This window comes from Gadus macrocephalus, chromosome 6, assembly GCF_031168955.1.
Source record: "Gadus macrocephalus chromosome 6, ASM3116895v1".
NCBI classification, from domain to species: domain Eukaryota; kingdom Metazoa; phylum Chordata; class Actinopteri; order Gadiformes; family Gadidae; genus Gadus; species Gadus macrocephalus.
In genome coordinates, this window is record NC_082387.1 from 22,613,545 (window position 1) to 22,641,457 (window position 27,913).

Here is a 27,913-nt window from a genome sequence, read left to right on the forward strand (position 1 = left end):
AAAGAACACCCCTCAAGACGCCAGCTAATGGTTTGCTCCGAGCTCTCTGCACCGGCCCGCGCTGGCCTGCTCCTCACCTTGGACCCGTGTGATCTCCTCTGGCTGCGGGGCTCTGCCCGGGGGGCGGGGGGCTCCTCCACCCTGGGGAACCAGACCTGCTCCGGGCCGGCGGGCCCCGGCGAGTCCGAGGCGTCCCTCTGCAGCGTGTGGCCCGAGGGCGGGCGCTCGTCCACCAGAGCCGACCAGCGCCTCTCCGCCGCCGGCCGGCGCTCCCCCTGCCGGTACAGCAGCTGCTCCAGGATGGTTCCGCCCGCCGCCCTCCTGGGGGTGTCTGGTCCGGCGGGGACGTCGACAGACATCTCCATGGCGGGCATCAGCTCCCACGGGTCCTGGGGGGAGGGCACCCATTCCGGGCTCAGCCGCCCCTTCAAGGTGTCCAGTGGCACGTCGCGGATACCGTCCCTCTCGGGGGTGAGGGGCCGCGAGCGGTCCGGGAACTGGAGGGGGGCCTCTCTGCTGGGCGAGGGCTGGGTCTGTGAAGTGAAGGAGTCCATGTCCAGAATGGCCGGTTTATACGGTTCCTCCGCTCTCGGGGAAGGGCGTTTCCAGCGGGCCGCAGCGTCGAGCTGGGGGGAAGGGGCTTTGGAAAACGGGTCGTCTCGTAACGCAGAGTCCAGATCCAGGACCCTGGGCCTGAGAGGCGATGGGTCCAGCGCGAGCTGCTCCTGAGACTCCCTCCGCTTCTTCTCCGTCAACCTCTGCCTCTCCGACTCCTGCTGCTTGGCGACCCGCCGTAGTTTTTCGGCCTCCTCTCTCCCCCTCTTCTCCCTCAGCCTCTTCCTCTCCTCCAGCTCCAGGAGCTGAAGCCTCTCCATCTCCATCGCCGCCTCCAACTCAGTCTTCTGCCGCCTCTCCTTCTCCTGCTTTAAACTCTGTTTCTCCAGCTCCCGTCTCTCATAGTCCAGCTGCTTCTGATGTTCCTTCTCAAAATCATATTTCCTCTGTCTCTCCACCTCTCTTTGTCTCTCCAGCTCCCTTTGTCTCCCTTTATCTAGCTCCCTCTGTCTCTCTAGCTCCCTCTGTCTCTCTTTCTCTAGCTCCCTCTGTCTCTCTAGCTCCCTCTGTCTCTCTAGCTCCCTGTGTCTCTCTTTCTCTAGCTCCCTGTGTCTCTCTAGCTCCCTGTGTCTCTCTTTCTCTAGCTCCCTGTGTCTCTCTAGCTCCCTCTCTTTCTCTAGCTCCCTCTGTCTCTCTGTCTCCCTCTGTCTCTCTAGATCCCTCATTCTCTCTACTTCTTGCTGTATGGCAGCCTGCCGTAGTTTCTCTCCCTGTCTCTCCACCTCCCTCTGTCTCTCTGTCTCCCTCTGTCTCTCCAGCTCCCTCTGTCTCTCTGTCTCCCTCTGTCTCTCTTTCTCTAGATCTCTCAGTCTCTCTAGCTCCCCCAGTCTCTGTGCCTCCCTCTGGAGCTCTCGCTCAATCTCCCTGTGTCTCTCTTTCTCTATCTCCCCCTGTCTCTCTACCTCCTTCTCGAGGTCTCTCTGTCTCTCCGTCTCTCTCCGTCTATCTAGTTCTCTCCGTCTCTCTTCTTGTTGTTGTATGGCAGCATGTCGGATTTTGTTCACTTCTTCTTGCTTCCTCTTTTCCTTCTCTTTCTGTCTCCTTTCCGCCTGCTGCTGTCGCTCAAACTCCATTAACTCTCTCCTCTCCATCTCCTTGATCCTCTCCAAATCTTTGTCGTGCTGCTGACGCTCCCACTGAATCTCCAGCTGCTTCTTCTCCTTGTCAAGCTCCCTTTGTCTATCCCGGTTGCGCTGTCTCTCTCTCTCCACCTCTCTCTGTTTTTCCAAATCCTGCTGCTTCTCTCTCTCGGTGAGTTGTTGCTTCTCCCTTTCCAGAGCCCGTAGTCTCTGTTGCTCTTTGTCCATCGACGCCTGCTTCTGCTGCCGGTCAAGCTCTCGCTGCCTCTCCTTCATGCGGGCAAATTCTAAATGCTGATGCCGTTCTATTTCCACCTGCCTCAGCATCTCCAGCTCGCCTGTCCTGGTCGTCGTCCTCTCAGCCTTCCAACTCTGATCCCTCTGTCTTTCCATCTCCACCATCCGTTCGTCAGTCACCTGCATGGGCCACGGCGGCTCCCGAACCGGCTCCCGAACCGGACTTTGGTTCTTCCCGAGAACCTCCTCAAACGAAGGGTTCCTCATTGGGACGCTCCTCCCTTGGGAGGCCGAAGGCCCAGACCGCAGTGGAGGAGGGTCCTGCAGGGTTTCGGCCTTGGCGAACCATCTGTCCAGCCCACTGTCCCCGGGACTCACAGCCTCCTGTATTTGTCCCGTCAGTGCAAAGTACGTCGCCTTGGGTTTGGGTTGGTCGTCCGTCCCAAGCATTTTAAGACGCTTGGGGGCCGCTTCCTCCGCCTCCGCCTCCGGAGCCGTTGGCCTACCCCCGGCCCCGTCCTCCTGCTCTGTGTCTGCGGCGTTCCACTTGGGCAGCGCTCCGACTCTCAGGTAACGCGGCTGCACCTCCAGGCCAACGGCGGGCCCTCCCTGAACGGGGGCCGCCTGGTGCTCCGGCGCCACCCTGGCCGTTGCGGACCCCCGGCCAACGTCTGAGCGGCGGGAGCGCAGGGTCATGGCCTTGTCCTCCAGGCACGCCAGCGGGAGGCTCTCGCTCACTGCCCTGCTGCCCTCCACCGCCGGCACCGTGTCGAAGGAGTGCGACACGCGCAGCAGGCCGGCGGGGGACTCCGGCTCCCGGTACGTGGCGGTGACCAGCGTCCCGTCGTCCTCCGCGGGCACTCGGGGGGCGGAGGACCCGACCGCAACCGCGACCGGCTCTTTGTGGTCGTCGCCTTCCACCACCAGCACGCTGCGCCGTTCGATCATGTACTCGAACAGCGACGCCCGGACCGTCTGCGTCTCGCCACCGAGTCGGCCGTCTTTAGAGGACGTTCCCGTGTCCGACCCGGCGGGGACGGAGGGAGAAGCGGGCTCCGTCTTTCTCTTCTGGTCACCAGGGTGGACAGCCGGCTCTTTGACCTGGTGAATACGCAGCAACAGTTAGCATTACGCCCAATCAATTGTATTCCTCCCAACCCTACCTTTTTGTAATTTAATGCAGTAAATAGTTCAAATTTTTTTTTTTCAAGGGCACTTAAACTACAGATGGTACTAATGATCTATGAAGTAGATTTTGCATAATGACAAGCTATGTTTGAATCTGAATAGATTTGATTGACAGGCTCACCCAGGTAAACTGAATGACCAAAACCTGACTCAAACACAAAGATAAAATACGATAAATACATTCAATATGATTAGGTCACTTTATCACTACAGTTCACTATAGTGTAGTTCACTATATGATACAATAAAGAATAACCCCCCTCCACCTCATCAACATCCATTACAATGATTACAGTATTATAATTTATAACAATTATGATTATAATGATGGCATTAACCCCTGTGAGGCACTGTAAATACTAATTGCGTAGAAAGTTGACTTGAACGTTTTCTCACGCAACCCTTTACTAGTTTGTGTGGAACACTACACAGGGTATTCAGCCCGATCAGGTTTACAGCCTGGTTTCAGATGCGTCAGTGCAGGATTTGGAGCGCTAGGCCCTAGAACGATGCCAACCATTTACAACACAAGGAGGCAAACCCTACACTGCGTTGCATTGGAAATGAACAGACTTCTTGTGAACCACAACCCAACCATGCAACCAGCATGTACGTACTCAGTTTCATGATTTGAACCACATGTATCTGCTGAGAGACTTCAACGTCAGACATGCTTTCGATAACCTGGAGAAAAGGTTTTACGGTTAACTCCTCTTGGAAGAACCACTTCCAAGACCCAAAAGCTGTGAGCCTGGCATCATCAAGCACAGTGGACTGCCTTCACATTCTTGCGGTGATTACTAAGATTTTGTATATATTTCCCATAATCGTGTGCTTGGGGATGTCCATAAACAAGCATTCTTGGCTCTTAACAAATCAAACAAATGTATGTCCTATCTGTGTACTAAATATACACAGATAACAAAAAAAAATCACAAAACATTCACATAAAAAGCATTTTGATATGGTTTATTTACCCTGAACTGAATGTTCAGTGCGAAGTATAACACCCAGTAAGAGAGAGTCATTACTTAGCTGATTTCATAGGTCAACAGGCAACACAGTTCTATGTTTCAGTCTGTAAGCTGGACAGGTTACCCCTGTCCAGGATAGTGGGTTAACCCACTATCCCCATTACCTCACATCCTAGTATTTCACTCAAGGTCTTGCTTGGAAATATATCTCCATGGAACCACATGTCCAGCTAGGAGGCTTTGGCTTCTGCCCCACAGTAGGTCTCTGAAAGGGACATTCAACGTTGACAGAAAATGTACTTGAAAGTGCATTGTGCAACAGTGGAAAGGAAAAGACAAAGTGTACAAATATCAGGCTGGTAATCATATCGCCTCCCCTCTGTGGCTCTGCACAGGGCAGGCCTTAACGCAGGGCGTGGTTCCAAAGGTAGAAATCAAAGCCATTCAGTGTTGACCTTTTCCCAGCCGTCTTCCCTCACTGCGTTTCATAAATCAAACAGCCAGCAGGCATGGTTTTCGCTCTACCTGCAGTCTTGGGTTTCAGAACTGTCTACACTTTCAGGAGTGATCCTTTTCAGAGTACTATGTCATGATATGTCAGGTACCCCGGGGAGAACCTTTTCTCAAAAAGGTTAACCAATGTGTGTCCATAGCAAACACTGTAATACTTTACTTCCTCTAAAGTTGAATAACATTTAGTTTTGTGGAAAACATATTATGAACCCAAAAGTTAATTTAGTGAGACAACAACGAATATATCTATTAAGATACAGCTTATCCTCTGAACAGCAAAACTAACTTTGTTTTGCTTGATGAGTTTAGAGTTTAACAAAGAATCTCGTAATGGCCTTCACACCATCGCTTAGAGTAGATTAGAACCACCAGCACTGACTGTTTGAGGGTTAGGACAGCACATACACATCAGACTATAACAAACTCAATTTAGATCTCTCTTACCCTCTGCTGAGGATCTCGGTCAGCCCTGAAAGAATGTTCTGGTTCACTGAGGGAGGGGCTGCAAAGGTCGGTCGACCTTTCAGATATAAACCTGGGGGAAAATGATAATTGTTACACAATGCATAAACCAGGCATGATCGATATACTCTCGGGAGGAGACGTGAATCGAGTGCCAACAGAAAGTGACGGCCAACCTTGTCGTCAGGTCCAGAGGCTTGACCGTTGGCTTAGTCGGAGGACTGGGGGCGGAGGGTACGTCCTCAGTCAGCTTTTTGATCCGCTGCTTGATACCCGGTGGTGCTGCTTCTGGCTCTGCGATTGGCTGAGGAGTGGAACCCTGGTCAATGGCCCCCGTTGAAGGAGAAGAAGAGGAGGAGGAGGAATCCAGGAGAAGACTGATGCGTCTCTTGATGCTGGACGCCCCAGCCACATCCTCCTCATTCTTGACCTCCACAACCTTCTTCTTCTCAATGCCCTCCGTCTGTGCGGGGAGGGGCTTGGCAGCAGCCCGAGAGGCCAGTGTGGCCCCCTCCGGTCGGGAGGCTCTGTCCAGGCTCGTTGGCATCCTCAGCTCTGTGTTCTCCTCGCTGTCCACCGGTGGGTTCTTGCGATGCAGTGAAAGGTTGACAGACTCGAACCTCGCTGTGAGGTCGGCCGAGAGGGGACGTCGCCCCTCCCAGCGGGGAGAAAGGACTGGGGCCTCAGGGTTCGGAGAAGAGGAGGGAAGGAAGATGGCCGACACAGGCCTCGACCGCGAGCCCCTGGGCTGAGGTCGGAGGGCCACCGACTGTGGTTTGGTTTCCTCCGGCTTCTCCTCCTGGCTGAGTTGATTGAGGAATCCCATCGACTTAGCCCTGGTCATGGATGTCCCCGCTGGGCTTTGGGAGTATATCCTGTCTTTGTCTTCCTCCTTCTTGGTCGTTCCGGACCACTCCGCTGCGGGGGACTTTTTAGGGCTCCTTGAAAAGGACAATCCAGATGCGTCACTTTTCTGACGTTGTGCTGGTTTAGGAGGTGTGGGTTTGCGGAAGTCCCCTTGAGTGAGAGGAGGTGCTGGTTTGAAAGGAGGGACCACTGGCTTGGTAGTTTGCCCAGCGCTCGGCATAGCAGAGTTTTTTGCGGTAGAGGAAGGGCGGCCAGGGTTGGTTGACACCGGCCTCGGTTTGGACCCCACGGCGGACTGCTGGGGCTTAGGGGGGGTGGGAGGGTCGGGTTTGTAGCCAACAGTCTGGGTGGGCTCGCGGTGGACCTTGTTGTGGGGCTTAGGGGCCAGTATCGGTTTGATTGTAGTGTTCCTCTCCAGGACGAAGGGCTTTGGGGTTAGTCGGGGCTTTGGGCCAGGCGCAGGTTTGGTAGGGTCCATGATAATGCTCTCACCGAGGCCCTTGTTGCTGGAGTCAATCAGAGGACTGAGGTGCATGCGACCCCTCAGACCCGTCCTTCCAACCTCCCCGGCCTGGAGCTCCACCTGAGCAGCCATTCTTCCAGAACCACCTACACATGGAGTACAAAAGGTACACCATCAATCTACCGTAACATATAAGTAACTGAGTTTGCTTTATAGCACCAATTAACTAGCTATAAGTTCAGACTTTGTCTTGGGAGTGCCATACAACCCTTAGTTAAGTCCTTGACTCAAGACCAAGAAAGCATGACTAAATAAGATATTTGAATGGACGGTCATTAAGCACTCAGGAAGAGCGTGACTTAGGTCAAGGTGCACCAAGGTGGATCGTCAGACAGGAAAGGGGCATACAAAGCTCTTGTTTTTTTTTTTTGCATACAAGACAGCAGTGATCTTGCTCTTCAATGTCCGTCGAAAAGTCAAAACTTTCCCGTCTGAGGATCTTAGCACAACAAACATCAACAATATACTAGATTGGATAGAAAATCTCTTTAGTCTAGTGTTCCTTAATGGTGAGCTATTTTCTATTGCTACAACAAACAGCCCAAGCACTTTGACACGCTCCCCCCCCCATATCCAATAATGCGGTCAATGTGGGCTTGTTTTGAAATATTTGTCCTCTCTGAGACATGACAGCTCTCCATTGTTGTTGTTATCACGTTCAAACTTTGCCCAGCCCATCCCGGCTTCAATCACTTACCCAACTTGATGTCCACCGTCTGCAGTGGAGCTCTGGTTTCTAAGGTAACCATGCAGTGGTGTCATATCACACTAGGAGGAAGAGGGTGAGCGTGTGTGAGAGAAAGACAGAGAGAAAAGGGAGGGGGGATAAATTAACTTTGTGTTACCATCACATACAGCTTTACACCCGTCATGGCTGAGGCAAAACCTGTGCCAATGTCAGACCCTTCTTCACCACCCTGTTGGAATGATCTATGATCTCATGATTCAGCCAAAACACAACAACGTTTACCTTAACACAGATGTTCACAAATATTGATATCTCTCTGTGGATTAAACACTTAAGCATTGCAAAATACTAACTGAACAGTAGCCTTTCATCGCTCTCAAATAACAGGTGTTATGACTGGGCTGGTACAAATGTCAAAATTCTGACTTGTACACATCTATTTGATCCAATTTCCTCTTCCTTCTTGCTGAAGCCATGCCACCGTTCAGCCATCCGTACTCACCAGCATGTTAGGTACGGAAGAGACTTTCCCGATGAGGGTATAACTTCATATAAGAGGGTAGGTTATGATCTATGCGTTCATAACATGTAGTTCACACGTTAATCGTGACGATGAGCGACTTTGATATCGGTGCCTAGAGATGACCATCGCAGTTCCAGAAGGAACTTTTCCAGCATCACTCTTGGTTTACCTTTAGGACAACAAACAGCCAGCGTATATCCGGTGTGTTGCGTTCTGGATATAGATTGTTTACATCAGAGGGAAGTGGTCGATAACTGGTTGAACCAGTTCAGCAGATGAAGTCCATAGAGATATACATTAAAATGTATTCATCCGAAAACGTCGTCAATCTTAAACCAGATTAAACGCAGAACAGGTTCTACAGGTGCTTATAGTTTGTCAGGTTGGACTTCAGCTAAACGACTGACGGTAGATCGCAACAAGTGTTCAAATGCCTCTTCCTTATTAGTGCCAGGCTCAAGGGAACACAAGCATTGACAGACACAGACCAAGTGTTTTGGACAACTCTGCTCGCCAAGTTGACAAGCAACCACAACCAATATATCCATTTGAGTAAAACAACAAACAATAATCAACAGCTTGTGTGCTAGCGAGCAGGAGCTAACGAGGGACGCTGGACATGGGTCCCGTAAATTGGACAAAACGTCTCGGATCGTTTTCCCCCCATTTGAGAGACAACTCACCGACACGCACACAGACCGCTGTCTCTTCGATCCTCGGGAGCTCTAGCGCCGCGATGTAAAGGTCCGGTTGAGACGTGTGCTGGTTTGATTCTCCCGAGGCACTAGAAGGGCTAACTTGGCTAATTGAGCTAGCCGACCTGGTCCCGTCCCGTGTCGGGTTGCAGTGGACGGGGTGGGAGCAGAGCTTGAGCGTAAGCCACCTTTCTGCACAGCCTGCAACTCTACTACGACATCGATGGGATCTAGGGATCGGTTGGACCGTCTAGCGTAGCAACGTTAGCTATCTCGTTGTGAACAAAAGTTTTAAGCTAATTAAGAAATAATATATATTGCACAGGTAGGCCTACGTGCTTCTAATATATCTTTTTTTTTTTTTACTGATTTTTAATTTACAGTAACGTGGTCTGCCTTCAGTTGGTAAACCAGGGGCCCATTGTTGGTCTGGTACGCCCTCATGTGGAGAACCGTAATTAATACAGAATGGGTCTTACACACGTCAGCTTTGGGTGTTCAAATAAGATAACATTCTTTGATTTTGCATAATACTTTATTCAATCAAACCGGCTAGTGGTCTACTAGCATATAACCTGCTCCAAATTAGGCATGAATAAAAGATCCCTCAAAAATAAAACACCTTCTCTGTGACATCTCCCTTCTGACAATCACTTAATGTCAATCGTATAGCTTAGCAAATGGGCAAAACTGAATCCATGTAGGCCAAACATTAAAATGTACCAATGATAGGGAAGATTATATATAAAAAAAAAAAAAGAGAAACTAAGACAAGTTGTCTTTGTCCTTCCTATAACAAATCAAGAAAAGAAACCCCGTTTCACTGAACGCCGCTTGTTGGATTTTAAACAATGGCATTGGACCAAAATGTATCCTTAAGCTTTGGCCTCCGTTTCAATTACCCATCCCCACCAAATGACTGTCTTTGAGGGCCATGATGTGTTGAAGTAGATTTAATCTAAATAAACACTACAGGAAAGATTTAACTTCTTTTTTTTCCTCATTTGATGAGTTTCTCTGTAAGCTTATGACATGTAGACAGAGTATGCAGCGGGCTGACTGCTCCTCCATTATATGAACACCCCCATACATTCGTATCCAGATCACTCTAAATCTCGGTCGTCATGTTGGGGGTTACCTAAATTTAACCGGGCAGCAATTAGCATTCACTTCTAATGCATTGGGGCCATCTGCAGCGGTCAACTAATTATTAACTTTTAGCACACAGACGGCACATGTTAAGCCTGCTAATTGTTCCAACGTGAACCTTGGGAAATGTTGGCATAAAAAATGGTTCCTTTCTCTGACACAAGTGTCACTGCAAATCCTTAACATTATCATGTGTACTAAAAAATACTGAGAAAGACCACCCTCCAAAATAATTGCATGAAATCCAGACAGTCGGAGAGCAGCCAGGACAGTGAGAAAAGGACAAAAAAGATCTGGGGGAGAGGCGATCAGTGTAAATCGGAGATGAGCATTCGTGGAACACGTCAGTGTTCTCTACTTTGTGTGGACCAAGGATGTGCTAAACAGAATCTTCTGCTTTTTCTTCTTCTTTTTTCCTCCCTTGTCATCTGGAAAACACAAAAGCACAGATAATGAGCGCATTCCCAGCATCGGTGGATCGACCCTCACTTCAACTGGATTAGAGAACCCTGATTAAAGCGAACACTCACCAAGGATGACGACAGGCTGCGCGGCGGCGCCGTCTGGCCCGCGGTCCATCTGTTGCAGGGCCTCCTCGAAGGCCTGGCTAAAGGAGTTCTGGAAGCTGGGAACGGGAACGCGGTCGGATGCGTCGCTCTCACCCTCGCTGTCAGGCACCGGCAGAGCCAGCTGCATGTCTGACAAAAGAAAAGACATTCACTTGCTGCTCCCTGGGATTGATATCGGTCAGTGATACTGAAGCCCTACGTTGAAACCTGCAGTGAGTGACTGAATACAGGAGCAGAAAGTTACCATGGTGTTATATTTTTGACACAACCAGAAAATAACTTGTTCTCTTGTCACAGCCAACTTGTTTTTGTCTAGAGCTGGCATAATTAACTTGTTAATTATCTTGTTTTCACTAGGGGTGTGCGATATGAAGATTTCAGATCATGAATGATAAAATATCTGCACCCTCTGCCTCTATAGAGACAGTTCTGCTACAGTGCACATCTATCAGTTAGTCATATGGCTTACACCCGCATCCAAAGTGGTTTTCTCTGCCAAATCGTAAATCCCACTTTCTTCAATAAGGGTTAGGCTTCCAGGACAACTGTAGTACGGTATACCGCAAGAGAATCATTTTCACCAGCGCAAGTGAGGCAATCCCTGCTGGTATTGATTTGTGTATGGTCATGTCCTTAAAGCACACAGATACGGCAATAAAGCTATCCTGAACGGAGACCGACTCAGCAATCCCAACTCACCGGGGGTCTAGCAGGTTAACTGCTGGGACTGGGCCGGCTGTTGCCTCTCTTTATGCCCCACTCTCACACCAACCACTCGGCTTCAGTTTTCAGATAAAACCGATAGACTTGGACCGCGGATTGTCCCATTCGTTCCCAGATAAGACCACATATCACTGAGCATGAATATAGTTAACACAACCAACCCGCGTTAGAGACTTTAGTTTCTTATTCCTATTATTTTACCACTGCAGATGTGTTCCCCCTTCTAAGTCTTTATATGTAGATCACTAATTAGACCAAATATAATAATATTATTTTCTCTTATTCATGATTAATAGCTAATGTTAGCCTAACGCAATGGAAGCAGGCCAATTAGTACCGGTATGTCCCATGGGCAAGATCTCTCTTACATGTGCTTTATAAGACAATGACGTTTCATACTGCTCCAATTTCAGGCTTATCAGGGCATCCCTTCTGATTGTTCCGGTGAATCCATCTAGCCTGTCAATCACGTATATCTTAGACAAAATTTGTGTGTTATACTGTGACTTGCAAAACATGAACCAGAATCTTTATAGCACCATGGATTGTGAATACTCTTGTTTAACTTAATCTTATTTCAGTAACAGTGATAAACTGGCATAGATTACCATGTTGAAGATAAAAAATAAGACTGGAGTGTGTGTGGATGATGACTGGTTTAAGCAGCCACTCCTTGCCTGATTCTGATTGGACTCTGGGGCTGGGTGAGCCATCACAACTGTAGTACATTGAGCAATCAATGTGCACGGGTTAAACCAGCCACGGGTAATGATCTGCAAACCTTAAAATAACCCAGCTTCCAACACCACCACCCAGCGTCTTTGTCTAGATGAGCCCAGTAAAAGCCACCCAGGTGTTGTGTAGCATTGCACATTGTTACAAAGACATATTACGACGATAAATACAAATAAAAAATTTCACTTTACATAATGGGTCACTTTAACAACACAAAAAGTCACTCATGGTCTGTGAATGACAGTTAAGGCGATCTTCAGTGTCAACTTTTCCAAAGACCTGTCTTCCAAAGTATGGGAGAACTTAAAATACCACAAAACAAATGAGTTGGTTTGAACATTGTGCATGTCTTGGTGAAACGGCCAAGACATTACAAGATTACCTGGGGTTAAACATAACCAACTTGGGTTTTATGCTGACCGGCCGAAATTAACTAGTTATTTATGACATCACAATAATGACAAGTCAGTTTTCTTAAGACCTTGAATTAATTTGGCTATACCTAGCTTCAGGCTATTAAGAAAGACAGGGTTGCAGATTGATTGTGAAGTGAGCAATTTTTTGCGAACGGTGGCTCATTTGCCTGCATTGGTGAGATTGAGAGAGCAATGATAGCAGAACTTGAGCAACACATTAACCTGACTTGTGATGTATATTGTAACCTATAAGTGATGTATATTTATAGCCAAGCTATTATCAACACACACACACACACACACACAACCTTTCTTAAGCCCCATCTTCGTCCCAGCGTCAGCTCTGGCCTTTCCATCTCGAAGCATCTAAAGACCAGCCAGAGAGAGGAGTTGTAGATTATATATATATATATATATATATATACACACTATATAGCGCTGGTCCGGATACATCATTTCAAGCTTCCGAGAATCTACTGGTTTTCAATATTTCATATTTGAATAGTTAAAACATTAATGACGGAAATATCTGCCTTCACATTTTATCTTTCCGTGCATGAATGCCATGGAGCTGGCAGAGACCACAGTAGAAAGATGTCATCAAATGATCATTTTCCTTTAATTTGCTGAAAAATGTATTAGTTTAAGCACAAGTGAACCCTGTGTTTCAGCTCGAATTCGAACAAGGTAGAGGTCTGTTTAACAATATTATTTTATCGTGGATATATCACAATCCAACCTTAACTACACCTATGGAGTGCCGAAAAATCAAAATATTTGCTGTCAAACACGTTTTAAAAGTAATATTTTGAAGGAGGCAGAGAGCTGCACGCTGCCTTTAATATTGGCGTAGGAAAAACCACTCCTTCTTTGCCAATATACAATGCGTTCCACCTGTCCAAATATAAAACTAACAAAGGATAATCCGGCGATTCAAACATTTTCGGCCTGCCCTTTATATACTTTAATATTTTCATCATAGCAGCACGTACCTGTGCAAAGGACAGGCAGTGAGAGTCGTCCTCCACACTTCCCATTGTGGATGAAGCGCTTTGCCCACTCAGACAAGGGAACATTATTCCATCTGTAAACACACAAAGTAAATGAAGGTCAAATTGAGTAAGATTGAGCTTTTCCCAGTTAAAGGCACCCAGTGCAACTTTATGTAAACATTCAATGAAAAATAAACATTCAATTTCTAGTCTTTTTTACACGTAGTAAGTTTCAATAACTCCATACCATTACATATCGACATTCAAGGAGCAAAGATGAGACGTCGTTGTGTGGTGAGAACTGATAGAAAATCGTAAACAACAACAATCGCCGGTGGGGAGAAGCCATTTTTCCATTGACTGGAAGCCTGCTTTATTTATTGTAGGTTACAAAAAATAAAGAAAATGGCGGCATTGTTGTTGTTATCGATTTTGTATCAGTTCTCACCACACAACGACGTCTCATCTTTGCTGCTTAAATGTCGGTATGTAATGGTATGGAGTTATTGAAACTTACTACGTGTAAAAAAGACTAGAAATTTAATGTTTATTTTTAAGCCTCGAAAGTTGCACTGGGTGCCTTTAAGACTCTCAGAATTCAAATAAATCAATAACAGTGTTCCGTCCAACTTCATTTGTTGTGCGACGGTGTGATGCTAACGAGTGTAGCTCGGTTGGTGGTGTGAGAGGGCAGGGTATGGGACTATCCATTGTACCATTCTTGTAAACAAAGAGGTACAGCCGTTCTAATATGTAGAATATATCAGGTTGTGATACAATCATTATTGAAATCACATTGGTCAGCACTGACTAGAGATATCTCGAGGTCATCTTAAGATATCACCTGGTTGTAATGTTACACATCGCGATTGTGAGTTTTTCCAGGTGGGAATATGGATGATTCAACGACAGATCACTTTGTAAACATAATTAACTTTCAACAGCAAAGTTCCAGAATATTGTGGGGAGTTGGGATGTCAAAATAACTGATCATTAAGTAAAAAAACTATCCCATGTAACCATCATATGGACTCATTACATTAACCAGTACATGGACTCATTACATTAACCAGTACATGGACTCATTACATTAACCAGTACATGGACTCATTAAAGTAACCAGTACATGGACTCATTACAGTAACCAGTACATGGACTCATTACATTAACCAGTACATGGACTCATTACATTAACCAGTACATGGACTCATTACATTAACCAGTACATGGACTCATTACAGTAACCAGTACATGGACTCATTACATTAACCAGTACATGGGCTCATTACATTAACCAGTACATGGACTCATTACAGTAACCAGTACATGGACTCATTACAGTAACCAGTACATGGACTCATTACAGTAACCAGTACATGGGCTCATTACAGTAACCAGTACATGGACTCATTACAGTAACCAGTACATGGACTCATTACATTAACCAGTACATGGACTCATTACAGTAACCAGTACATGGACTCATTACAGTAACCAGTACATGGACTCATTACATTAACCAGTACATGGACTCATTACAGTAACCAGTACATGGACTCATTACAGTAACCAGTACATGGACTCATTACAGTAACCAGTACATGGACTCATTACAGTAACCAGTACATGGACTCATTACAGTAACCAGTACATGGACTCATTACAGTAACCAGTACATGGACTCATTACAGTAACCAGTACATGGACTCATTACAGTAACCAGTACATGGACTCATTACAGTAACCAGTACATGGGCTCATTACATTAACCAGTACATGGACTCATTACAGTAACCAGTACATGGACTCATTACAGTAACCAGTACATGGACTCATTACAGTAACCAGTACATGGACTCATTACAGTAACCAGTACATGGACTCATTACAGTAACCAGTACATGGACTCATTACATTTAACCAGTATACAGACTCATTGCATCTAATCAGTACATGGACTCATTACTAGGGGTGTAACGGTACACGTATTTGTACCGAACCGTCACGGTACAGGCACTTCAGTGCGGTTACAGAGGTGTACTGCGGTGCGTTAATGTGGCGTACATAGCGTTAATATGGCGAATGTAAAGGCTTGTTTTGCGATGCGGAATTTAAAACTTGAAGTGGGAGCTCCAACCGGACCGTTTAGCCAAAGTATGCTACTCCGACTCTGTAATCCAACCCCGTAACTACGGAGACCCCTCAGCAGCTCTCCGTCGGGATGTCGGATACGCAATGCAATTCGCCGCCCGATCCATCTTATATGTCGACTACAAACCATGTAAGCAGTGTTGTAAATAAACTTCCAAAGCTTTTCAAATCTTATTTGATGTATCATTGGTCCTTAAGGTGCAAAGGAAACAATGTGCAAAGTAATTAAGGCGCAAAGTCAAACCGGAGAAGTGATTCCGTAAATGATTTGAGGACCAATCACAGCCCTTGCCGTCTCCGTTGCGTCGACCAATAGGTCCATGGCGTCGACGGATAGTTAAATAATATTGGATGCGCACTCCGGCTACGGAGAGGGCTCTCCGTTTCTACGTACAGCACTTTTACATGCACACGCTAGGGATGGACGATCGTCGAATAGTCAGAGTCACGTAGAATATCGAATAATGAATGTGACTATCGTTATTTATTACACTGCTCTTCTCAATGCTGTTGAACGCTCCGTTCACTTGGATGGGCCTTCACAACTTCCTGTGGTGTATAATTGTTTGATAATTCACCGTTGCTAAGCATATAATGACCGCTGTCAAGGAAAGTGGATTTTTCCATTTTTTTTTTCTGTCGCATCACGCATGTAGTCGAGTAACTTATCAACCCCACTGTCCTCGGTTGCTAAGCGACGTCAACGTCTTTGGAGGACCATTTCTCTGCTGACCAACACTAAGAATGCTGGTAATAAATAAATTGTAAAATCACACATCGTGTGAAGTTATTCTTTTGACGCGTCTAGTTCACCGTCATGCAGGCTGTGTTCAGTAAAATAAATAGCGACGTTAATCAGCCCACGCTGAAATAATTTTGATGTTGAATGTTGCACAGTTGTTGAACTAAACAGATTGATTTCCTACAAATCTTAAAAGCCTCTCCCTGTGTCATTGTGTGTGCGTGTATCCGAGGTGCTTGCGTGCGTGGGGGGTTCTTGATTGAACAATTTTCGAATATTATTTGAATACTTCTCAGCGAATATCGAATAGTATTTTTGCCAGAAATGCACATCCCTAGCAAACGCATTTGAAAAGGCACCATCCAGGTGTTACTATCACCGTTGCCTTGAAAAGTAAACGAGCTGTGCAAACCCAGCTCACGACACTAGGTCAACAACCCCTGTCTTGGAATTCAGAAATGCAAATGCCATAACCAAGTTCATTGGTGTTTTCATTGCTGCTGATCTACGGCCATTCTCCGTTGTTGACAAACAAGCAGTTTTTTTAAATTTTCCCCTTAACTATGAACCGTACCGTACCGAACCGTGACTTTTGTGTACCGTTACACCCCTACTCATTACAATAACCAGTACATGGACTCATTACACATCACCAGTATCTTGGCTCATTACATATAACCATGATATGGCCTGCATGTGTTGAACGTTGGGAGTGTAGCTCTCACCAGATTCAGGAGTGCAGCGCAGAGGCGACGGCGGGGACAGCATGAAGTCCAGCTGGCCCATGGGACTGCTGTTCTGAGGAGGGGAGCCGAACGCCGGGAACTGCTGCAGGTTCTCCAACCCAATGTGCACCTCTGGGTCTGCAGGGGTTCGGAGGGTGAGTACAGGACGCCCCGGCCGCAACACATCTCCGATGCAAAACATTTCCCCGCCCGTCCCGAATCATGAACAGAATGCGTCAGAGAAGCAGCTGGTGTTTACATTTGCCCTGCTTCTGGTTCTCCTCCAACTCGATGCGTCGCTCCCGACGCTTCTCATCTCTTGCCTTCTTCTGCCGGAGATGCTTCCTCTTCTCCAGGTCGTCTAACAACAACAACAAGTTGGTGTAAGAAGGCCAACCAAGCTCTTAAAAGCAGCACTTTGGGTGTACAGATCTCCTCGTGAACGATTTGTGTTAAGCCTACTGACCGGCAAACGTGTCCATGGTTTCCTTGGAGAGGATGGGGGGCTGCAGGGCCAGCTCACAGATGCTGAACTCACAGGTGAGGGGCAGGTGAGCCAGGTAACGGTGACGCCGCCGCACCTCCTGCAAACAACGGATCGGACCTTTAAGAAGGGCTCCACACAAAGCCGAGTTTTTGGTGAAACCGCATAAATCTTGTGCGTTTGGGCCGACCGTCCAGAAAACACACTTTTCTGAAACCGGGTCCCAGGGTGGATTAAAATATGCGGTTTTGTGTCAGGATTCGTGTGGACGCCTGAAACGCAAACGATGATGTCATCGCCCCCCCACCACCTGGGAGAAGTTAGAGTTACGTTGAATTTCTTATTTGAGGCTTTAAATACAGCCCCTTGGTAAATGTAATTACTAACTGAACAATAAAGAGTATTTCTGCTCAATTTAAAAGGTTTGACCTCCTCCTCGACTGAATGTTTGTATACAGCGCGCAGGCTGGACTGCGCGCAGTCTTGATGCGCTCCATATTTTTTTGTTGAGAACCAGCGCCTTCAATATGTACTAAAGCGTTTCTACAGCTCGATGCGTTTTCGCAATGAGTCCGTCTTTACGGAGATATTCCTGAAACGCATCAAAGGAAAACGGAGGGGAAAAGATAGTTTTTGCCTGTGTGGACGGGGCCCTAACTTACATTAACAATCAAGATAAACTTAGGGATTCATCCATTCTTATTCATCATTGTAACATTATTATAATCTTCCCTCTATAGTTATCCAAAAACATTTGCTAGAAGTCAGTTCAGATGGAGGTGTGTTAAGGACTTACGCCTCGTGCCCACTACCTCCGTCCGTTGACTGATCCCCATTGACTTTGAATGGGGACGGACGCGCAATGCATTGTGGATCCGTCCGTTCCATTGGAGCCTTCGGCTCAGTCAAAAAGTTGAAAAATGTTCAACTTTTTCGGCAGCGACGGATCCGTCATCCAATCAGATCGCGTATGCAAATTTAAGCACTGTGACGCGACTCGGGCTCTGACGATACTGGAAAGCGGGTCATCTTGCCTCGCAACAAGCAGGAAGAAGCGGGAAGAACCCGGCGAAGCGATTTGATTGGCTGACGGATGCCTCTGCAAAGACTACTCCCCCATCCGTCAGCCACGCCTTCCCACGTCCGTTGACTGACGGTGCGCTGGGCATGTAGGGTTAAACAGCACTATATTTGGTGTGTTACCTCTGTGACGGTGTGCCCCTCGGTCTCCACCACCCGGGCGGTGATCGAGTCGGGGCTGGCCTCCAGGCTGCCGTACTCGCGGAGGAGACAGCGCACGTTCACTGGGTGCAGAAACATCTGCTGGCAGTCCTCGGCTTGAACCAACAGGCAGGGGAGGAAGGAGAAAGGAATCGTCAGAGCACTGTGAGGCACTAGTGGTAAAATAGGGTTATTTTAAAAATGACCAATGTAGTTTCATCAGCATGACTCAACATCAAGATGTTTGTCCCTGTGGTTCAAACAGAATGTACTTCATCATGAGGAACACTGAAAACATTTTTTTCTTGTTTGAAACAACATTTTCACACGCGAGTCCCATAAAATGATGGTATCATATAATCTGGCGGGAACAATATCCGATATCAAACTGGACACTGGAGAAGGATTCTCATACCTGGTGTAAATAATGGGCTGAGTTTTGGTGATATACAAGTCCCAAATACATGATAATAGTAGGTGTACGGTTTCCCAGATTGGTGTGTCCGATTATTTAGGTTTCAGAGTCCAGATCAGAATGATCTCTAGTAAATTAACACTCAATGCCTTAAGACAATAGGTCTGCAACCAATTTTGTCGGGTGGGCTGTCAGGAGTTCGTTTACATTTCACAAGACTTTCATTTGTTCAGCAATTTAGTTATACAAGTTCATTCAAGCTGTGCAGCCGAACATGCAACTGCATTACAGTGGAAATTGGTATGTGAAATGTTACATTTTGCATGCAATGTATTTGTTGGCTTCATTGTATACCGTTCCGTGGCCGTTGCTACTGCCACTGCAGGTGTTAACTGCATTGGTTTAGTTTGGGTCATGCCTGATGTTGCCAGAACATTATTGGGCCATTTTCAGGTCAACCTTTGCTTGAGCACTGAGCTCGATATCACCTATGAGACGCGTAAAGACGGCTTGTGAGCATCACCTTGGTAGAAGTAGTAGTAGGGCACGTGTGCCACGGGGCCCTTAGAATGTCCGCCTTCGACCCTGTGGTCAGCAGGGATCACCTCCTCCTCCTCCTCCAGTGGCTCCTGGTCTGAATCTGCAGTAGCCCCCTCCGCGACCTCCTCTTCCAACAGACTCTCCATGCCCTCTGGTGGCTGGGGACCCTCATCCGCTGCTTCCTCTGGGAGCTCTGCCACCTCGTCATCGAAGGCCGAAGTGTATTGCAGCACCATCTAGGCAGACCAGAGGGTACACAGGCTCTGAGTGATCAGCACTAGCACCCTGACGTTATTCATATTTCAACTTTTTTGATAAATTATTATATTTTTTATGTGAGGAAATTTGCCAGAAAAACAGGTTTTCAAATGTTCTGCACACATGAATAGAGCTATGCAAAAGTTTCACCGCAGCAATCACTTTTGTTCTTGATTTGGATTCCTCCAAAGATCACAATAGTTGTGAGAGAAATACTAACCTTGGTGCTGCTGCTGGTGGTGAACACCTCCTCCTCAGGAAGGACTGCTTCCACCAGACTGAGGAATGAGAGATCAAGGCTTTCATCAGCAGTCTCCTGACTCTTCAGCAACGCCTCTTCTCGCTCCTAAACCAGAGGAAATCAAGACAACCTTAATGGCAGCCCCGCAGATCACAAATTAAAAAAACATTGATCACATGAAAGTAGGGCTGCTGGATTATGGGAAAAATCATAATCATGATTATTTGTCAATATTGAAATCGCGATTATTCAAACGATTATTTTTGAGTTTTAAAACATGATTAATTATTCAGCATGTCTCTCCAAAAAAAACAATTTGTAACTGAGAACTTTGAAATTTAGACTTAAAATTACACAAAATGGTAAAAAATAAAAAAAATCAAATCTAAAATAATGTAAAGATATGTAACCAGCGGTTCTGCACTTTCTATAAAACATTATAAAAAAAAAAATATATATATATATATGTATCAGAGGCTTCTCCATTGAGGAGAGGGAGGAAGATCCTCCTTAACATTGTTGAGAATAAAAAATGTAGCTTGCCCAGAACATTGTAATGAATTAATGCCCTTAAATATGACTACTTTAATGCCTTTGAATATATAATGTTCGTTTCCCTGGGTAAAGGGACATTAGCACCCCCTATCGCCTATTGACAATTACTTTAGGGAGGAAGGTCCTCCCTCAGCCTCCGTTGACTCCCATTCATTTCCCCGAAAGTACTGGCGGCCGGTGAATAACATGGGTTTCAATCATGGACATATTAAAGGATGGACCACAGACCGAAAATGGCCGCCCATTCATTCCTATGGAAACTGCTCAGTGGCGCAGGGCATCATACAGGAGCGATTTGCTTCCGCGTTATGTGGCCAAGACACGTGACCTAGTCCGTGACGTACCGGATGCAGAAATATAGAACTGATACCGTAATGCACCGCTTCTTTGTCTTTGGATCTTTTGAATAAATGGATCAATACATGATGAATCACAATGATCGCAAGCAGAGGACCGTGAGAGTTATTGAGCAGCAGATGAACCAGTCCAAAAAACGGAGCACTGAACTAGGCCCTCTCGGATGCCATTTGCTTCACTACGACTCCTTTCAGCTGCACACCCCTCTTCCCCAGCGAGAAAACGGCTAATAAAACGCTTGAGGTGGCGTTAAGGAAAGAAAAAACTTAAATTTTTTTAGGACATGGCATGAAGGTAATTATGAGCCTTTGATTGATATCCAGACATTTTTTGCGGAGACACAATCCTGTTCCCCACTTGTATTGGAGTGGACGGCGATATCTACTTCTGGGCCACATGAAATGACGGACCCCCGTCCACAGCCAGCTTAAACAGCTGCAATACCAGGCTTGGCCTCTGAGCACTGGTGGATTGCGGAAGTATGCGCCTATCCTGGGGGCCTGGTTTCAATGGGAGAGAGGAGGAAAGTCCTCCTCTGAGTGGGTGTGACCTTAAGCCGTCTGATTCGTGCGAAAATCTATTTGCGCTGCGCTATGAACCAATAAGCAGGATCCCTGGCTGGTGGCCAGTGTTGCCAGATTGGGCATATTTCCCACCAAATTGGGCTACTTTTAACCACGTTAAGCTGGGAAAAATATCATCGGGCGGGAAATCTGCCCAATCTGGCAACGCTGTCGATAACAAACCCGCTCTGACCTCATTGCCGCTCACGCAAAGCAGGTGAAATCATTTGAAGGATAACGAGATTCTAACATTTGCGAATAAAGTGTACAATGGAAACGGGACATTTTTTCATGTTTAATTACACAGCATTCCATACATTGAGTTACAGTGCTAAGTTAGTGACCAAAGAAAAAGGTCGACCACTTCGCAAAATCGAGATCACCAAAAGTAATGGCAACGTCAGTGTTGTGGGTGCTACATGGTTTGCTAGGTACTCATGGCTTACTAAGTTACTGGTAGCATTACTAGCAATCGACTGTATTGCTGGCCCTATTTGCTAATGAATAATGGCAAATCTCCAACATGGGCTGTTCATGGTTTCACTGATGTGAAAAATCTTGATTGGGCAACCAAACGCCACGAGTGTCAAGTTCACGTTGGTGCTGCTATGCGACTTTCCTTGCTATAGTCACCATGCCTATAGATCAGGTTGTTTGAAATAATGTTCTCGTTATTTTACTATTTTGTTACTCTGGCCGTTCTGTTTGATATTGTGGAAAGGGTGAATGATTCAGAGTATGATGCATTTTAAATGGCATCACTTTTGGTCTGACTCTTTTCTTAAAACAATTGTAACCGAAAATAAACATTCAGTTCACCAAAACACCCTGAAACAACTCGAGTCTCACATTCTTATGCCACCATACACCAATGCAAGCAGGCCAATGGCAACCAAGCGCACAGTCCTTCCTCCCTCACTTTAAAAACCACCAGCCGCCACTGAGATAGAGATATGTATGTATGTACGCTTGACAGCTCTAATATATATATATATATATATATATATATATATATATATATATATATATATATATATATATATATATATATATATATATATATATATTAGGGCTGTCACTTTTTCCAAAAATGTAATTCGAACGAATTTCGAATGTCCATAATTAATTCGAATACATTCGAATACATTCGACCCCCCCCCCCCCCCCCCCCATATAACTATAAAAAAAAAAAAAAAAAGAAACACGACAACGACTGTTGTCGTGTTTCTTTTTATTTCTTGTGGAAATCACGTATACCTACTGAATTCATAACAGCACAGGATAAAAACACATCTTTGATAACACATTTGTAAACACAACAAGAGGAAGCTCCGACACACAAGTGCGGCTGTCTTTTACGCATTAACAATAACTGCTCGGAGCGCGATATGCGGAGCGCATGTCGTCCATGGCACACACAGCCTATATAAACGAACAATCTGTGAGGCCGACCTCCAACACGGCATGCTGCTCTATTGTACTTGTAAAGAAAATTACAAGTAGTCTCGCAGCTCTCCGTTACCGCTGCAGCTGCAGCCGCTACAGGCTGCCCATCGCGCCCAGCGCAGCGCAGCAGCGGACTTTTCTCCCTGTCGTGTGCGATCAGTGTCGGTCTCCGTTTCAATGAGCTCGTGTGAGAGGCTTTCAGTCACGAGATGTTTCTGTGCAGGGGAAAGGTGGACTAACCGGGAGAAGCGGGGATCCAGGAGGGCCGCTTTATTGAGGAAAAGCCACTCGCCGCTCTCTTCTTTATAGCGCATTTTTACAGTTCGAATGGAGAATTACACTTCGAATTCGAACTTTTCACCCCACCTTCGAACGAATATTCGAACTTCGAATAAAAAGTGACAGCCCTAATATATATATATATATATTGGCATATAATGATCAAAACAGGACAATACAAAAAAAGAGCCTATAGTGCAATTAAACGACTGCTTTGAACAAATGTCATTTGAACATAGCAGTCAGGCTACTGCTTCTTTGTTTTTTAAATAAAAGAATTGCGTTAATCGTGCGATAAATTTTTTGACGCCGTTAAAATTGGTTTGCGTTAATAACGCGTTTAACCGACAGCTCTAATATATATATATATATATATATATAAAACTCGATATTAGTTTTGTGATCGTTTGACGCTAAAATCGAAATCGAGTCCGAAATTCGATTTATCGCCCAGCACCTTAAGAAAGCTTAAGGAGGTTGTTCCACTTATACTTTATATATCATAATAAGAGTGCTTATTGTTGGCTTTTGAGCATGAAAACAAATAAAACCAACAGCAAATCCCCTCAATAGGTGGGCGATATGCAGAGCGTTCCCCACCTGCAGCTGGCCCAGGGCGATCTGGATGAAGAAGGACTGGGCGTCGCCCTCCTGGGTGAGCTGCTGCTGGAGGGCTGCCTTCTCCTCGGCCACCAGGCTCAGGACCTGGGCTGTAGAGGCCAGCAGCAGCTTTGAGTACTGACTCAAACCCGGGTCTAGAGGAAACACACCAGGAAATGCATTAATTCACTCTCCTTTTAAAACTGTAACAGGAGTAGGGATGGGTACTGAAACTAGGGCCCGACCGATATTGATTTTTGAGTGCCGAACGATGCCGATTATTTTCAGAGAAAAATTACGATTACGATTTAATCGGCCGATTAAAAACAAAACAAAAAAAAGCCTATAAAACGTAGTTTTTGATACCTTAAATATACTTTAAACACTTTTGCCGAATATGTGAATTGAATGCAGAACCTTTGAGTGTTTTAGAATACATTTACAGTCAAAAATGAGTAATGTAAAATGTAAAATAAATAACTAACTCCCAATGTGCTGCGCTCGTGAGCAGTGACTAACACGTGCGTGCTGAGCAGTATGGTCTCACCGTTAAGAGTCTACAGTATAACAAATTAACATGGCCTGGGACCTAAAGAAAAACAGGCACAACATGTTCAAACAACGCGTCTTGTGTACATTGGTCAGGTGAGCGCGCAGCTGCCTGAGCGAGCGTGCTTTCATGTTGTACGGTAAAATTCAATCTCCTCTTTTTTACTCCAGCTAAAGTTGTTAGTTAGCAAGGCGAGTAGGAGCGCAATCTGCAGGATACTAAGCGCAATAACATTTATAAAAAAAAATAATAATAATCGGTTGTAATCTGCGTCTTTTTGGCAGTTTATTTTCAAAAAGGCTATAATCGGCCGATTAAAATCGGCAGGCCGATGAATCGGTCGGGCCCTAACTGAAACCCGGGATTAAACGGGCCCCGGGACTGAATTATTGAAGACCGAGTATCGATAAGCTCCTACGATACTCAGTCCCTGCTGCTATCAGCGACCAAATATTTTATATTAAATTAGGCTAGATGAACGTTGCTGTACAGTAGTTATCCAACTTGTATTTGCTGTGTCAACTAAACATTTAGAATGTGATACAATAAGCATAACATTACACTTAATTTAGCTGAAATTAAAAATGCCTCATCACTATTAATAGTGCTGAGCACAAATATTTTCATGTACCGGTAATTTGTAAGGCTGATACATATTTAAGAACCACAGGCAGAGGGAGGTCACATTTCATCCAATTATTGAATAAAAACATATATTTGATCCCTCAGTAAAATGGCCTGGCCAAACATGGGATGACAGCATTATCCTTTTTTTTTTTCAGACATAATAACGATTATTTGATTACTTAATAGATGCTTTACATTGAAGCTCTGCAGCAACCGAGTCTGAATCGGACCGACAGTGGATTTGAAAGCCACTGACTTCCTCCACACAGCTCTTAAATAACTTTGCTTTTAGAAGCGTTCTTCTAATAAATAATGTGTTCGAACATTTAACAATTTCAGAATTCTTATCAGACGACAATGTCAATTAATGTCTACATCGCAACATCCCTGTTTTGAAATGTTAGAAAGGATCATGCTAGCCGTAGTCCACCTAGCATCCCCACGGTTACTAGGATGCTACCATCCTAGCTTCCGGCCCTCACCCTCAAAGCGGACGGGTTCTTCCACCTTCACCCACTGAGAGCTGGGCATCGCCACCAGAGCACCCTTCTCTCTCCGCATCAGGCGCATGCTGATGAGGTCACCAACCACATACTGCCGCGTCTCCATAGCAACCACACTAAAAAAGAAATTGATATCTTATTGCATTTGATAAATTATTTTTATATGCTTTCAAATTGTTTTTTGAATGACAAGAAATTGAAAACGATTTGAAATAAGAAAGGGCATATGATAAATGTAAAATATGACATTTAGGAATGGAGCTTTTATGCATATTCTCAGTGTAAAGCAAAAAATATCATTCTCCAATTATATATTAAGGAATGTTAAGATAAAGCAACGCATGATCTGAATTCCACACAAGGATAACAGCGTTATATGTCAGAGGCATGGTTAAAACGAGTGGTTTAAAAAGGATTCCTCACCTCTTGAGGTCGCTGGGGTTCACCGCCTCATAGCAGATGGGACATGTGGCCCAGCTCTTGTCTGCCAAGGACAGGTAGTGGAGCATGCAGGGCCAGCAGAAGATGTGTCCGCAGCGGGTGATGTGCGCTGCCACCGGCGGGTAGAGGCAGATGGGGCAGGAGGGCACCTCGTGGCTGTAGATACGCTGCAGAAACCACACTACTTAAGACACGTTTCTTCCCAAATCATGCGGAACTTGAGTCACAGGAACTACATTTCATGGGACTGAACGGTACCTTCAGCTCATTGTGGTCTGCATTGCAACAACGTTGTCTTAAGTATGGCAACAGGGGGTAGGCCAATTATGGTTGTCGTTTTAGATCAGGCACATGACTAATAGGTTAGGGAGACTCACCACTTGCTGCACACAGTCCCAGTTCACCAAAGTGTCTGGATCAGTGAAATGAGCCTTGTAGTCCTGGTCATCAGTCACCAAGAACTGGCAACTGGAGATAGGAAAAAGAGTGTTTTAAAAAAAATCAACCTGCAAATTAATTAAGTAATTGATAACATTGAAAAAGCCTTGAATATGTGCCTCTAGTTCAAATTAAACCAAATTTGATAGAAAGTGTCCATGATCGTGACCGTCCAAGATATCTTAATGAGTCCTCCAAATTGCCCCAAAAACACGTAGCTTGTGTGCTAGCTAGAATTTGAATCTAAGTATGCTGATGGAAAATCCAGCATTCTACGAGTTGGCTCATGTTTACACATGGTGACATGTCTAGTTATAACAAACGGATCCATGCATGGTGTGAGGGACAGCCTTCTTACTTGGCCTGCAGGAAGAGCTCCTTGTTGAAGGGCTTGTGCTTGTGGCCCCACTTGTTCCGGCGCCCCCAGCCTGTGTGGCCATCACCTGTAGCACCATTACCCCCACGGGGTTCAAAGGTGAAGTTGAGCAGGTGGTTCAAGCTTATCTTTTTAGGTCCAGCATATTGAGCCGGGCTAAACTCGGCCCGGCGCGTCTCGGCTACCTGGAGATCGAAAGAGGAAGCGGGGAGAAGTTAACTACAAAACGAGAAAATTCAAATATTTTTTATGAACCGTTTTTGATATATACATTACCTCATCCCGTCGTCCACCACTTGTAGCGCCATATTGTCTCCCTGCACCTCTCTCGAACGGTCTCTTGTCAAAATTCTTGTTTTTCTGTGAATTGGAGCGACGTGGTCCTGCAAAGCCGTCACTTTTAGCCGCAGGTGGCTCACGCTTCCGATTGTAACGCTTGGAGCCTCCATTATTCTTTCCATCTGAAAGGAACATCATGTACTGTATGAATACGCATACAGCTGCACTTGAACGCAGATGTGAAGCCAAGAAAGGAAAGAACGTTTGATAAGGGGCTCTCACCAACTGGTATAAATGGGTTGTTTGGGTTCATCATGAATCCATTTGATGCATTCATTAATTCACATGATTACATCATACATGCATTAGTCGATTAAACAGAACAAAAAAAAGTTCAAATTCCGTCATTCAAAACAACACAAATTGGGGTTGCAAAGGACTTGACAGCAACGCATACGTCATGCGTTCGTTGTAAACAAACGAGCCGACGTGACTTCCAGGCCCGAGAGGGCCTCCCGAGATGGACACGGCTGATAACATGGGCTATACATAGTTGGTACAGTGGTGGTCAGTGTAATACAACACGCATGTTCACCTGCTTTGGGTTTAGACTCGCCGGGCGCTGGTCCCGTAGAACTCGAACGAGGAGGAATCTTGCTGCTGCTGCTGGAGTTCTTCTCCATGGTGGTCCCCGTGAAGCGAGGTGGTCTTAGGCCGAGCTCCGGGCAGAGAGCCGCCGAGCTCTCTGGCATCAAACGAGAAAACACTAAAAAAAAGCGGACTGTAGGGAGAGCGGGTAAGGCAACGAAGGCCCTTATGCGTTTCTTTCCAACACGGAGACCCCATCACGGCGACATATTAACAACAAATCAAGCAGAGAAAAAAAAGAGACACGATCGCGGCGTCTCAAGTGCTACGGCAGCTGGTGGTGGGGTGAACGAAAGCGCACGACGCGGGGCCAAGACCCCAGAAAAATTTATCCTTCGTAGTTTGGGATAACGTTATGCCCAACCAAGGCGTTTTGGACGCTTTCCAAAATCAGGAAAACGTGTGAATTCAAAGTTTTCCTTAAAAAAAAACACGTTGGCAGTCGCGAGCTTGCACTAATGGCGACGAGTCGCCAGACAAGAAGCCAAGAGACCCGGATGGTGTAGAAATCGGCTGGAATTGTGGG

At 45.8% G+C, this 27,913-nt stretch overlaps 2 protein-coding genes and 2 long non-coding RNA genes across 7 annotated transcripts in view; 1 reads left to right on the forward strand and 3 right to left on the reverse strand.

The window, feature by feature from the left end:
• si:ch73-138n13.1 (coiled-coil domain-containing protein 88B) overlaps positions 1 to 8,761 on the reverse strand; it is a 29,181-nt gene extending 20,420 nt beyond the window's left edge. The window contains exons 1-6 of one of the 4 annotated variants that reach the window (XM_060053061.1): positions 8,353 to 8,761; positions 7,156 to 7,226; positions 5,245 to 6,544; positions 5,051 to 5,141; positions 1,218 to 3,032; positions 78 to 1,163 (exon numbers count right to left, since the gene is read on the reverse strand). In XM_060053061.1, the coding sequence (XP_059909044.1) occupies positions 78 to 1,163; positions 1,218 to 3,032; positions 5,051 to 5,141; positions 5,245 to 6,544; positions 7,156 to 7,207 (4,344 nt within the window). In that variant the 5' untranslated portion in view covers positions 7,208 to 7,226; positions 8,353 to 8,761. Of the gene's footprint in view, positions 1 to 77; positions 3,033 to 5,050; positions 5,142 to 5,244; positions 6,545 to 7,155; positions 7,227 to 8,352 lie in introns of all 4 variants that reach the window. The other 3 variants (XM_060053059.1, XM_060053060.1, XM_060053062.1) reach the window with 3 other exon arrangements.
• Positions 7,618 to 10,756, forward strand: LOC132458829 (uncharacterized). Its single transcript, XR_009525963.1, has 2 exons — positions 7,618 to 7,705; positions 9,963 to 10,756. It is a non-coding gene; the product is annotated as an uncharacterized LOC132458829 (long non-coding RNA).
• rnf10 (ring finger protein 10) lies at positions 8,878 to 27,902 on the reverse strand. Its single transcript, XM_060053079.1, has 17 exons — positions 27,335 to 27,902; positions 26,737 to 26,921; positions 26,443 to 26,645; positions 26,024 to 26,114; positions 25,629 to 25,813; positions 25,185 to 25,321; positions 23,526 to 23,680; positions 19,705 to 19,830; positions 19,210 to 19,462; positions 18,254 to 18,387; positions 17,033 to 17,150; positions 16,826 to 16,927; positions 16,567 to 16,704; positions 12,949 to 13,040; positions 12,265 to 12,322; positions 10,044 to 10,211; positions 8,878 to 9,941 (listed from the first exon to the last, which is right to left on the reverse strand). The coding sequence occupies exons 1-17, from the start codon at positions 27,489 to 27,491 to the stop codon at positions 9,868 to 9,870; spliced, it is 2,376 nt and encodes a 791-aa protein (XP_059909062.1). The 5' UTR covers positions 27,492 to 27,902; the 3' UTR covers positions 8,878 to 9,867.
• Positions 10,357 to 12,257, reverse strand: LOC132458828 (uncharacterized). Its single transcript, XR_009525962.1, has 2 exons — positions 11,174 to 12,257; positions 10,357 to 10,994 (listed from the first exon to the last, which is right to left on the reverse strand). It is a non-coding gene; the product is annotated as an uncharacterized LOC132458828 (long non-coding RNA).
• Positions 27,903 to 27,913: the final 11 nt, after the last annotated feature.